This window comes from Microdochium trichocladiopsis (assembly GCF_020744255.1).
Source record: "Microdochium trichocladiopsis strain MPI-CAGE-CH-0230 chromosome Unknown B0I36scaffold_8, whole genome shotgun sequence".
Classification (NCBI taxonomy): Eukaryota; Fungi; Ascomycota; class Sordariomycetes; order Xylariales; family Microdochiaceae; genus Microdochium; species Microdochium trichocladiopsis.
Genome location: NW_025763551.1, coordinates 370,580 through 382,598, shown reverse-complemented (window position 1 = coordinate 382,598; position 12,019 = coordinate 370,580). Strand labels below are relative to the sequence as shown.

Sequence of the window (12,019 nt, the reverse complement as noted above, 5' to 3'; positions counted from 1 at the left end):
GGCCGAAGGCAGCGCAGCGCAATCTGGGAACAGGACTGCGGTGTGCTGTTCATTTTCAGCTGGAACGTTGAAGAAGCTCGTAGTTCCCAGGCCCCAAGCCCGTAGTCATTCGGGGCCCCACACGTGATTGATCAACGATAGGACTACTGGACTTAATACCAGGCAGGCCCTGGACCCCTCCAACGTCATTGCATGCGCCGGCCCCGACCTTCTTTGAATCACTACTCCCGCCGGCAACAAGTGGATTAAACTAGGAGAGACACGGGCAATGAGTAAAATGGAGACTAGCCACCGCATGACGCCAACATGAGCATGTTCCGGCGGCAGACGGACGTGAGCAGCACCTCAGAGTCCGACGACGGGTCCGAGTATGAAAGTGAGAGCGGGAGCGAGAGAGGGAGCAGTGGTGGTGCCGAACAAGGAGGCCAAGTCGACAACAATGATACTCACACGCGCCGCAGCCCCCCCGGCCACGGCCAGGGCGATGCAAGCAAACAACAACTCGGCAGCAGCAACAGGAACAGAACCAGGACCAGGACCAGGACCAGGGTGCTGCTGCACAGGGCGAGGACGATTGACTCGGAAGAGGACACCGGAGCGTCCCGGCAGGGCAATGATAACAACAGCCACAGCAGCCTCTCGCAGACGCACTCGCACGCCGGCACGGACGGCACAGACGATGATGATCATGTCGCCGCCTCCTCGCCTTCCCACCGTGACGGTGGCGGGGCGCCGTCGACGGAGATCCTCTTTACCAATGGCGAGCTGTCGTCCACTGGCGGCGGGGGGTTCGGCAGCAGCGATGGCACCTCGACGGCCGCGCACCGGGACATAATGATGGCGGGCCTGCTCGAGCACTACTACCACTCGCGGGCGCTCGACTTCCTGGTCGCGGCGAACCCGGGCGTGGGCTACCACCGCGAGTCGTCCGAGGTGAAGCAGCTCGGCGCACAGCTGCTCGCGCAGGCCACGCAGCGGCTGGCAGCGGGCGGCGTCCTGGACGCGGCGACCTTCACGGGGGACAATGCCGAGATGAGGAGGCAGTACCTTCTCGGGTTGGACAGCCTCGCGCTTCCGGGCGTCAATGTCGAGACGCTGCAGTCTGATGATGGATCGTCGGCGGCGGCGTTGGTGGCAGAGGGGCAGCAACAGGGTGCCCGTACACGCAGGAGGAGAGGGCTTGTGTCGTCTGTTCACGACGAGGTCGACGACGACGACGACGAGAGCAGCGATCTTGGAGGTCAACATGTAGTCTTTGCGCGGCCGAATAACAGCAACAACAACAACGCTGATATCAAGGATCTCGTCATCCCGATGCGGGTCATGGACATGGGCATGGGGATGAGGCTTCCCTACGTCCCGCACCCGGCGAATGACCTCCAGCTCTCCCTGCGCCAGCCGCCAGTACCCCCTCAGAGGGCGAGCCATTACAAGACGTCCTTTGAGGAGATTAGTTTCCTTGGCAAGGGCGGGTTCGGGAGCGTGTTCAAGTGCTGGAACCGCTTCGACGACAGGATGTACGCCGTCAAGAAGATCCCGCTGTCGCCGCGGCTGAGCAAGAGTTTCTGCGAGGGCGGGCATGACCGCCTGGGCAAGTTGCTGCGAGAGGTCCGCGCGCTCGCGACGTTTGATCACTCAAACATTGTCAGGTATCATGCTACGTGGATCGAGGAGCCGAGTCACTCTGCCACGGAGAATGCTGGACGCGCGAGGACGACGAGAGTAGGGTATGCGCCCCCGCTGGCGGCGCAAATGAGAGCAGGGAACCCACGGAGGCAGCCGAAGCTGCTTGAGCATCATCCACTTCACACAGCTAGCGACAGCGAACCCAGCTTCTCGGACAGTCCTCAGCAGCATGAGGTATCTGCTGGCAACGACATTGTTTTCGGCTTTGACACCAACTCGGGCCAACCCTCAGCAGCAGGACACAGTAGCCTTGCTGGTCCCCCGGGCCCTCAGTGGTCTGAGCAACCAGGCTCTACAAACAGGATCGAGGAACTATCGTCATCCGAGGGCCAAGATGACAGCGACATATTCACCGATGGCGACAGGCTTGGCGCTTCGGCGAGGGACATTGTCCCCACAGGTATAACCGTCCCCGACCCAACGGTCCACGTCTTGCACATCCAAATGTCGCTCTACCCGATGACGCTGGCGCAGTACCTGTCGCCGACAAGGCCGCCGACGCACTGCTTCCACCTGATACCCAGCCTGCGGCTCCTGCTGTCCATCTTGACAGGGCTGCAGTACATACATTCCAAGGGGCTGATACACCGTGACATCAAGCCAGGCAACATCTTCTTGTCACCAGCTAGTCCCAGCACGACGGAGTCGTCGCATAGCGGGTACTGCAACGTCGGAGACTGCGACAGCTGCCATGCGGCAAACACAAGTTCATCTGGTACTCCGCCAACAACATCATCATCGCCAACGTCATCCTCGGCAACGAATAAATCATCTCCGATATGGCTGAATCCGCGTATAGGCGATTTCGGACTGGTCACACAGCTTGCGAGGGAAGGGCTCTCTTCTTCGTCTCCAGACTCGCTCGAGCAGAGTCTGAGCGGCGTGTTTGGCAGCGAAGTGTCATCAGACAAGGACGAGCATCTCGTCGGGACCATGTACTACCGGCCGCCGCGCTGGCCGCCGTCTTCGCAGCCGTCTAGTCCCGGGAGAAGGCGACCAGAACAGCCTCCGCAGCCTCCGCAGCCGCAGCAACAACCTACGCGAAAGAGCGCCAAACCCCGCAATCTAGACGAGAAGCTGGACATTTTCGCCCTCGGCGTCGTCCTCGTAGAGATGCTCGCGTGCTGCCACACGGCGATGCAGCGCGTCGACATGCTCAAGGCCATCCAGGACGGCAGGATCCCTGCCGAGGATATACGGCGGTGCTGCGCGGTTAGAGACCATCATCTGCGCCACCAGGAACAGCAGAAACGTCAGCTGGAGCAGCAGGTGGTGGTAGAAAACGGGATCGCAGACCAAGTCGTTGCGCTCGTGGAGGGTATGCTGGCGCTGGATCCTGATGAGCGGTGGAATGGTAGCAGGGTCAGGGCCGCTGTCGAGAAGATACTCATCGAGTACAAGGCTAGCAAAGATGTAGTTGACTGATGGCTCTTGAAGTTTTCACGGGTTCAGAGCGTCCAGACCAGCAGCTCAAGCCCAGACTGTTTCAGGGGTTGATTGCCTGTGTTCTATCGACGAAGAACCCATGATCTTGTTGGAAACTCCCAATGGTTCTCATAGATATTCCAGCAAGAGACACAATATCGAAGACGCACAATATCGCTACGACTCTTAAGAGCGTTTCAATGGAGTCTTATTCTTGGAGTTGCCGGCTCATTGTGGACGAGGCACGTTGTTGCTATTCATTAGAGATGGCTAGAAGGCTTGACCTAGGATGGAAGATGTCCCAAGTCGCCCAATCCCTGGTGACATTGCTAGCAGTTGTGCGAGAGAGGGGATTTCGCGAACCCCTCAGAATTGGGCTGCTGACATCAGGGTGGCCACATCTTTACCCATTTCAGATCGCACTTGGAGAAGTATACTTGAAACAGGCGGGCATGCCGGTCCGATGGACAAACAGCACAGGCTACGCTCTAGAGTTCGCCACACCGTGAACATCGGGTCGTGCGAGAAGAAGCGACGAAGCTGGTACTGTAGCTGGACGAAGGAGCGGTGAATCGGCACGAAGATTATCTTCCGACCCCCTGTTACCGACAAGCTAGCCCACATCGTTCATCGCCGAATTCGATCGTGAGTATACCCGACTTGTTGCAGACCTTTGTGTGACTTGCTGGCTTTTGTCCGACCATGGATTCGACGCTTGGCGTAACGTTGCCTCAGGAACACGTGTGCCTCGGTGATTCCCTGCAGGGATGCACTGGTTCCAGGACCAACACGGAGAATTAGAAAACGAGACAATGTGTTAACAATAGCTGGCCGAGGACAGTGGCTTTCGAAGAGGGGCAGTGCTCTTGCATTCTAGTGAGCAGGCATACTTCATGCTTGCCTATCCAAGTTAAATCTAGTATTGCATAATGATGCTGATATCAGAGGACCACGAGGCAGGGCAGAGGTAGAGCTTTGCAACAAACAGCGGGAGGAAAGCAATGACGACGGTATCAGGGACTAAGTCTTACAGACAGGGCTGAACCGCCCCTGCCGGATCGCCACTCCTCCCGACGTTGTCGTCGTACAAGCTGGAAATAACACAACCTCTCTAAGAGAGGATATGGAGAGAAAAGCGGCGGGGCTGCTAGCTGAGAAGGCCGCTCGTGGACAGGAATGTCCGTGCCACGCCGTTTTCACTTCTCGCAGCATAGTCGCAACTTGGTAGCCATCAATAGTTGCTGAGACGATCCTTGCAGCACACCACGCAGCAGCATGTTCACTTGGGAACGACAATTGCCGCGGACTTTCCAGTCGGACGCAAGGTAACACTTACACAGTGACGTGGTGGTAACATGTCCTGCACGCGAGCGGCGGCTGAGTCCTGCGAGACATCGCCATGGCCATCCATCCGGCCGGGCGTGTCGACCACCGGGGCGGATGGCATTGATTGGCCACACACCAAACGAGGCAACCACGAAAGGCTGCCAGAAATGCACATCCTGGAAGGCTGCCGCCAAAAGAAGGTAAGATGAGACGGATGAATAAGTACCTACCATGCTTGTGAAGTGATCAGCCTGACCCTCGAGGGTTAAATTGTCATTTTCGACGCCGTGTGGTGGTACGGCATGGACCGGAGGTAGTCGTAGGCTTATAGCTCAGAGTCTGGGCCAGCCCCACCCCCATTATCCTGGATTTTTAATGCACGAGTTGTCCTCGGCGTCTGCGCTCGGCTGGAAAAAAGATCAATGACATTGTGTTGAACACAAGAACGAGGCTTTGACGGAGCCGGCCGGGTGCTGTTTGATGTCGTCTAAACCACTTGCTAGAATGTACAACAGCCAGAACTGATCTTTGACGACTGGAGGTCTTTTGTGGCGAAGCGAGCGTTGCGTGATGCTTGCGGACCAGTATGTGGTTGAGTTACGATGGAAGCCGCAAGTGCTGTTCGCATCTCTTGCGTGCCTGAGCATGCCTCGTACCGGGCAAGTGCGTGATCTTGTCATACCACCTTGCATTCAGGCTGTTCATGAGTATTAGATGAACAGCTCATCTGCACATGGCAGGCTTTGTCGAATGAAAAGGCACCGGAGAGGAACAGCCACAGTTCCGGCTAAGCCAGGCCGAGCTGCCTAGAGTGATGCGGCATGGAACTCACGCATGGAATGTATGGCGTGTGCAGCCTTGCGGGTGACTTGAGCCAAAGTGGTGTGGTGCGCGCACCATCGTTCGTGTGCTGTTTGCCTTTGGGTAGCATCGCAGTAGGGCTGGTGAATCTGAAGTCTGCTCGTCCAGGGGCTTTTGATTGACTACCGTGCCTTTGGCAAGATCGTCATTTCGCCAACCAAAGTGATGTGTTGGCACATCGCCACTCGGGGCCTGTCTCGAGCTGAGGAGGAGGTCGGCTATAAAAGAGTGAACTCTTGTCTTTCTGAGGGCGTAGGCGTAAATGCGCGTACCTTGAATGTTTTGTGGCCATTTTCAACCAGAAATCTCCTACACAGGCGTCTGAGATCGGATTGCCCTCGTCCGCTTCAGGCGACCCCCATGTACCATGGCGCAGCACAGAACCACTACACTCTTGATGGACTACATGCCAACAACATGCCCTCGATGTGCAGGATCCTTCAAAATGTGGGCACCTAAGGATTGAATGCCTGTAAATTACCAAGCTGACCTGAGGCTTCAGGGACTGCGAACATTGCAATAACACTGGGGTTGTGTTGCACGCAACAGTGCCCTTACCTGATTATGATGATGATTTCCACGGAACACCGGACACAGATTCAAGACCTGGGTCAGGCGTACACAAGACGTCGACCGGGGGCAACGGAGAACCGACAACTGGGAGATGAAACGGTCACATTTCGACAACAGGCGAGGCAAATACTAGTGGCCCAAGGTCGCTATTTGGAACAGCTTGGTAGAGGGGTGGACCTTGTTGTACTGTAAATATGTGACGAAAGCTGGAGAATTGAAACCATCTGCGCGGGCCTTTCCAAGGTTATGCCCGGTATTGGAAGGTACGCGTATTCAAGTACGAAGGGTCTGGTCGCTCCAATTTCGAATTCTTGCTCATTCAATCAATTCATCGGGGGCTGCTGGGTGTAAGTCAGCAGGAGCGACCCAGACAGTGTCCCCACTTTGAGCCTGCTTAGATGCATTTCCGGATAGAGCGATGCTCAGGTGCCCAGCTCTACCCCACACGGGGAAGCTCTGACCGAAAGCTCCAGGTCGCTGGCACGAGGATGTGCGCATGCAGCAGTCAGTGATTGCAGACCAGCCATGATCATGATCAACACCAGACATCGCCAACATGTCTGTCATTCTTTGCACAGGTAACATCCCACATCTCGATCTTGCAACCCCCGCGCCCAGGTGCTAACAACTAGAAAGCTGGCTATGACCACACCATCAGGTATTCCGAAGCCGACCATTTGCGACACGAGCTCCAGGCACGCGATCGACTGACACACCCACCACAGATTCTGGGAGGCACTCTCGGGAATATGCTCGCGCACGATCCAGCATCCTGACTCACAAGTGAACCGCCTCTGCATCTCGCCCGACAAGCGTTTCCTAGCTGCTGCAGGCAACCACACGGTCAAGCTGTTCGATATCAAGTCGACAAACCCCAACCCGCTCCTGACCTTCGAAGGGCACACAGGCAACATCACCAGCGTCGCCTTCCACTGCGAGGGCAAGTGGATGGTCACAAGCTCCGAGGATGGCACCGTCAAGATTTGGGAGACACGCAGTGGCACCATTCAGCGGAGTTACAACCATGGCTCGCCGGTGAACGATGTAGTCATCCACCCGAATCAGGGAGAGATAATTGCCTGCGACAGAGGTGGAGCGGTCCGAATGTGGGATCTTGCTGCGAACGAGTGCTCTCATCGCCTCATTCCTGAGACTGATGTGTCAGTCTCAAGTGTCACTGTTGCCAGTGATGGCACTCTACTGTGCGCGGCAAACAATACTGTAAGTCATTCCCCGACCGTGGCCGGTCCACGACCACCCCATAGGTCAAGTTCTAATAGAAGGCTTCGTCTTCTGTAGGGAAATGTATACGTCTGGTCGCTGGAACAGTCCTATGATGCGACTAAAATGATCCCGATCACTCAGTTCAGTGCTCACAAGGAGTATATCACGCGGATCCTGCTATCGCCTGATGTGAAGAAGCTTGCGACCTGCAGCGCGGATCACACCGCAAAGATCTGGGAGGTCGAGATGACACAAGACAGAGCGGGCTTCCAAGACGCAGCTGGAGAGCCCAAGCCATTTCCGCTGGAAGCGACACTCAGCGGCCATCAGCGCTGGGTATGGGACTGTGCCTTCAGTGCCGATAGCGCCTACCTTGTGACAGCATGCTCTGATCATTATGCCCGATTGTGGGAGCTGCACAGCCAGCAGGTCATTCGGCAGTATAACGGACACCATAGGGGCGTTGTCTGTGTTGCCCTGAACGACTATTCCGAATCGCGGTAGCTAACATGCTTGGACATTCCACGTGTCCCAGTAGAATGGTATCCACGATGGTATCCTTGCGATCATTCTTGGAGCATATGCCTGTTCGAATGCTTTGCGCAGCGGTTTTGCTTTCTTTTTGGTACGGCGTTAAGGGTAAGGGTATGTCCGGCATATCTGGTGATTTGTGCACTTGAATTTCAAGCTCGCGTGGATATCACGCAACGTTAGATACCTATAAACTTCTACACCTCTGGTCATTCACGCTTGATTTATGCCATGGCCACAATTACCCGTCATACATCTAAGCAATGCGTTGGGATTCAAGGCCACGCCTCATTTCACACGTCGCGATGTTGATAGTCGTTGACAGCTTAGTGCAGTGCCGTTTGGTAGAGTCCCCGCCCCACAGAGATCGTCCCAAGGTCGGTTCTGAACCGCTGCTTCTCCATTGGGTCAGATGCAAACCTCCCGCATTCCAGCTACCGATCATAAAACAATTGACGACTTTTGCCAATACACCTTGCGTACGAGCCAAAGACTTCAATCTCCAGCTGAAACTCCAGCTCACATGAAACGGTCTGGCATGGCAAGCTCCAAGGCATCCAGAGATGCGGCGCCCTCCGCATCAAACGGCGTCTCCAAGACCACGATATCTATCGCCGGTCTCGCACTTGACATATTCGGTCTATCTGAGCTGATTCCCGTTCAGACGAATGTCTCGTGTCTCTGGCTACATCACGGCCGGACGCGGCGGAAGGAGGACATGGCCGAAGTCGCGGAGCGGATGGTGTCCAGCTTCAACCAGCAGCTCGGCAGGGGTGGCAACAGCAACAACGGCGATACCGAGAGCCACAGACGGGGCCTCATCGTCGTGACCTTTGACCAGCGGAATCACGGCACGCGCCAGACGGACAAGCTGGCCAACAGCACGTGGCGGTCCGGAAACACGCGGCACGCGCAGGACATGTTCGCCACGGTCACCGGCACCGTCGTGGACACGATGCATCTGATGGACGTGCTCGAGGGGTACCTGTGGCTTGAAGACACAGCAGCACCAGAAGCAGGAGCAGCAGCAACGGCAAATGCGAGGAAGACGATCGACCAGCACCTCGTGCTAGGAGTCAGCCTCGGCGGGCACTGCGCGTGGCAGCTGCTTTTTGAGGACCCGCGGATTACGGCCGGCGTGGTGGTCATCGGGTGCCCGGATTACATGCGTAGGTCCTGCCCATCCTCTTTCCATCGGATCATGGCCGACTTTTGAGGACTCGTGAGGGGATTTGCTTACAAAAACCAAAACCATTACCAGGCCTCATGACGAATCGGGCCAAAGGCTCAAAGCTGCCCACTTTCCAATCCCACGACGGCGGCGCCTCGTTCCTGGGCAGCAAGGACTTCCCGCCTGCTCTCGTCGCTGCAGCGAAGAGGTGGGACCCGAAAGCCCGTCTGTTCGGCACGGACGCCATCCCGCCGGCAGGAGCCCGGCCTGAAGAGGTGCACTCTCTGCTGGACAGGACGATCCGTGGGAAGAGGATCCAAATCTTATCTGGTGGCAAGGATAAGCTGGTCCCGTACGCGGTGGCCAAGCCGTTCTTGGACTTCTTCAAAGACGCTGTCGGGGCGTGGTACAAGCACGACGAGGTATATGTCGAGGACAATGTGTATCCAGAGGCTGGGCACGAGTTTAGCGAGGAGATGAAGGAGGATGCGGTACGGTTTGTGCTGGATTCTGTGGGGAAGGCTGATGGCGCTACGGGACAGCAACAGGAGAAGCAACAGATTGCTTTGCCAAAAATGTAAATGAGCAAGCCTACGTGGAGACAGAATGAATCGAATCGATAGGCCTGGCAAAGTACTTTCGCAGCTCAGGACGATGGCTAAACTGTCGACCAAGGCTGTACTGCTCCCTCTAGAAGCACTTCTCTCCCTCTGTCCCCATTCAATCGCTTCGTAGCAACACCGCTGGCCCTCCTCTCCTCCTCTGTCAAGAAAAGATCCTGCTCGACAGCCCATGGGTTCCTCCTCTCCCTCTTCCCAGCGAGCACCTCTCCGTTCCCGTGAGGATCAGCGCGCCACTGTCTTAGCGCCGCCTCGTTCCCCTTCATTGTCCCCTCGTCATCTAGCACACCGGGCGGATCGATGCCGATATACGCCACCCTGTTGAGCGGGAACCCAATCGCGCCGCAGTGCTCGTCGACCAGCCGCTCCTTCTTGAACGAGTGGCCCACGATGGTGAGGCGGGCAGGCCAGGAGTGGGCAAAGTCCCGCCAGAACTGGACCAGGCTGAAGAGCACGTTGTAGTACGAGTCTAGGGCTCGTTCTTCACAGCGGATGCGCTCGTGAAATGTAGATGGGGGGGAAGAGGCCGTCTGGTGGTGGGGTTGGTGTTGATGGGCCTGTTTCTCGCCTTCTGCTGCTGCTGATGATGGCAGATCAAGGCCGAAGTAGCTGTTCTCGCGGACGAGGTTGGCGTAGCTCAGAGCTTCTGACAGTCTGGTTTCTGGACGTGTAGGACCGCTTTACTCAGCGAGTCGTCGCAGATGGATGAAAAGAGTTAGTAATGTGTGCTCAGGGACTTCCAAATTACTGTTCGTTGATCTTCAAGATGCGCATGGAAATATTTCATTTACCCAGAGAACATCAACACAGCGTCCTTGTCATCTCTGAGGACTTTGAGTCCCGCCTTCATGTGGTCGATGAATGTGGGCGTCTCGCCGGCTTGGAAGGGCGCAATTAGCCACTCTCCTGCCTCGTCTGAACCACCAGTTGGACCGCCAGCCCATATGCCGTGGCAGCATACTATGACCAGATGATTGGGTGGCATAATGTCTTTGCGGCCACAGTTTTGACGGGGACGATGTGAATCCGTTCAGACACGTTCAGGTTAGTGTGACGGGCCCTGACATCTTCACAATCAACTCAACAGCATCCGTCAAGCCCCACTTTACTTCACGACTGTCCCGCAGTGAATCCATTGGACTGACTCTGCCTGATCTATCTGCTTGAGCGAAGGAGACGCAGGATGTCTGAGACCAAATACAGACTGCCGGCTATCACCAGAGGACCGCCGTCAGCGACTTTGGAGGCGTTCCTCAGGGCAGCTGCCAAGTCTATGGCTGGTTCTTGCCGCTCGACATGGGAAATACCCATCCGCTTAACCGCGCCCACTATCGTGTGGGAGTCCAAGGGCTTCACCCACGGCATACCGTCTACTGGTCCAAATTCCACGGCGGTGACTGAGTCCTCTGGGCGAAGTATCAACCCCAGGATCTCTTGGATGTCTTTGCCAGCAGAGGCTGCGAGGACCCACGTCACTCCTCCGGAGGATGTTGGCCTGAGATGCTTGTCCACGTATGAGGCGAGCACCTCTGCCGACTGAGGATTGTGGGCACCATCTAGAACCACGTTGGCCTTTCGACCTGTGAGAGGCTCGACACTCAGTGACTGAAGCCGCCCTGGCCATACCATGCTGCGTATTGCGCTGGCAAGTGACGTGGTGGACTCGGCCGCTTGAGCGTAGACCAGTCGAAATGCTTCATGGGCGCATGCCAGATTCTGCCGCTGGTGTGGCTCCAGCTTGTCGGCCAGCTCACTCACGAGTGCATTGGAGGAAGGGTCAGCAAGACGGAGCGGAGCACCTGTTTCTGCAGCGTGCTTCCTGATTACATCTAGGACGGTGGTAGAGTTGCTTAGATCGGCCACGCAGGGTACACCTTTCCGCATGATACCGGACTTGTGAAGGGCAATCTCTTCGAGCGTGTTGCCAAGGAAAGACTGGTGGTCAAGGCCGATTTTGGATATGACTGTGACGCCTTTGCTCTTGAGTACATTGGTGGCATCGAGCTTGCCCCCCAGGCCTACCTCGATGACACCAACCTGCACCTTCTCTGCCTCGAAGATCTCGAAGGCGGTGGCCGTCAGCAGCTCGAATTCCGTGGCCCGCAGCTGGTGTTCGGCGTTCCTCTTCTTTATTAACTCCTCATAGTGGAGAAAGGTGGTCTCTGGCACGGCCTGGTCGTTGATGGTGATGCAGTCCCAGCGGTCCAGGAGATGCGGCGAGGTAAACCGGCCGCAGGAGATCTGGTTGGCCCGGAGCATCGCCGTGAGGTATGCACAGATAGACCCTTTGCCATTGGTGCCAGCGACGTGGATGGCGTTCCATGTTTGTGGTGTCTGCTTGAGCAGAGCGGCCACGCGGGCGAGGCCGAGTTCTATCATTGTGCGGGCTGGGCGTGATTATTGGCCCGGTAGCCACGGCGCAGAAATCACGACGCTCTGCAGTTGTCGTGGCCAGCCGCGATCGTGCCAGGGCGGTGCAGCACTAAGTGGACTCGAGGATCTGGTTGCCCGGTGGCAACTTGTCAGTGGAAATGCAGCCTGGCAGCGTGACTCATCGAGGTTGCCGCAAAAGTCGTTGTCTGGTGGGTTGCTGTCTGCCCAG

The 12,019-nt window shown here is 56.6% G+C and overlaps 5 protein-coding genes across 5 annotated transcripts; 3 read left to right on the top strand and 2 right to left on the bottom strand.

The window, feature by feature from the left end:
* Positions 1–128: 128 nt before the first annotated feature.
* B0I36DRAFT_329114 (uncharacterized protein) lies at positions 129–1,283 on the bottom strand. The gene has a single exon (XM_046154681.1). The coding sequence runs from the start codon at positions 1,246–1,248 to the stop codon at positions 346–348; it is 903 nt and encodes a 300-aa protein (XP_046008995.1). The 5' UTR covers positions 1,249–1,283; the 3' UTR covers positions 129–345.
* On the top strand, positions 1,173–3,312 carry B0I36DRAFT_329113 (kinase-like domain-containing protein; the record flags this gene model as incomplete). The annotated part of the gene is made up of 1 exon (XM_046154680.1): positions 1,173–3,312. A coding segment is annotated over exon 1 (1,793 nt), but the record flags the coding sequence as incomplete, so codon positions are not given.
* A 3,020-nt stretch (positions 3,313–6,332) lies between these two features.
* B0I36DRAFT_148906 (quinon protein alcohol dehydrogenase-like superfamily) lies at positions 6,333–7,819 on the top strand. Its single transcript, XM_046148484.1, has 4 exons — positions 6,333–6,449; positions 6,508–6,529; positions 6,597–7,092; positions 7,171–7,819. Exons 1-4 carry the CDS (start codon positions 6,428–6,430, stop codon positions 7,597–7,599), a joined length of 969 nt encoding a protein of 322 aa, XP_046008993.1. The 5' UTR covers positions 6,333–6,427; the 3' UTR covers positions 7,600–7,819.
* Positions 7,820–8,164: 345 nt separating this feature from the next.
* B0I36DRAFT_365441 (uncharacterized protein) lies at positions 8,165–9,378 on the top strand (the record flags this gene model as incomplete). Its single annotated transcript, XM_046159133.1, has 2 exons — positions 8,165–8,795; positions 8,888–9,378. 2 exons carry the CDS (start codon positions 8,165–8,167, stop codon positions 9,376–9,378), a joined length of 1,122 nt encoding a protein of 373 aa, XP_046008992.1.
* A 77-nt stretch (positions 9,379–9,455) lies between these two features.
* On the bottom strand, positions 9,456–11,796 carry B0I36DRAFT_249289 (Mur ligase; the record flags this gene model as incomplete). Its single annotated transcript, XM_046150462.1, has 4 exons — positions 9,456–9,947; positions 10,041–10,095; positions 10,209–10,407; positions 10,596–11,796. The coding sequence occupies 4 exons, from the start codon at positions 11,794–11,796 to the stop codon at positions 9,456–9,458; spliced, it is 1,947 nt and encodes a 648-aa protein (XP_046008991.1).
* Positions 11,797–12,019: the final 223 nt, after the last annotated feature.

Excerpts from the sequence above, each read along its gene's own strand:
- B0I36DRAFT_148906 (XM_046148484.1), top strand. The coding sequence starts at position 6,428 with ATGTCTGTCATTCTTTGCACAG. Across the intron at positions 6,450-6,507 it reads GTCTGTCATTCTTTGCACAG|CTGGCTATGACCACACCATC; the intron begins GTAACATCCCAC and ends ACAACTAGAAAG. Across the intron at positions 6,530-6,596 it reads GGCTATGACCACACCATCAG|ATTCTGGGAGGCACTCTCGG; the intron begins GTATTCCGAAGC and ends CACCCACCACAG.
- B0I36DRAFT_329114 (XM_046154681.1), bottom strand. The coding sequence starts at position 1,248 with ATGTTGACCTCCAAGATCGCTGCTCTCGTCGTCGTCGTCGTCGACCTC.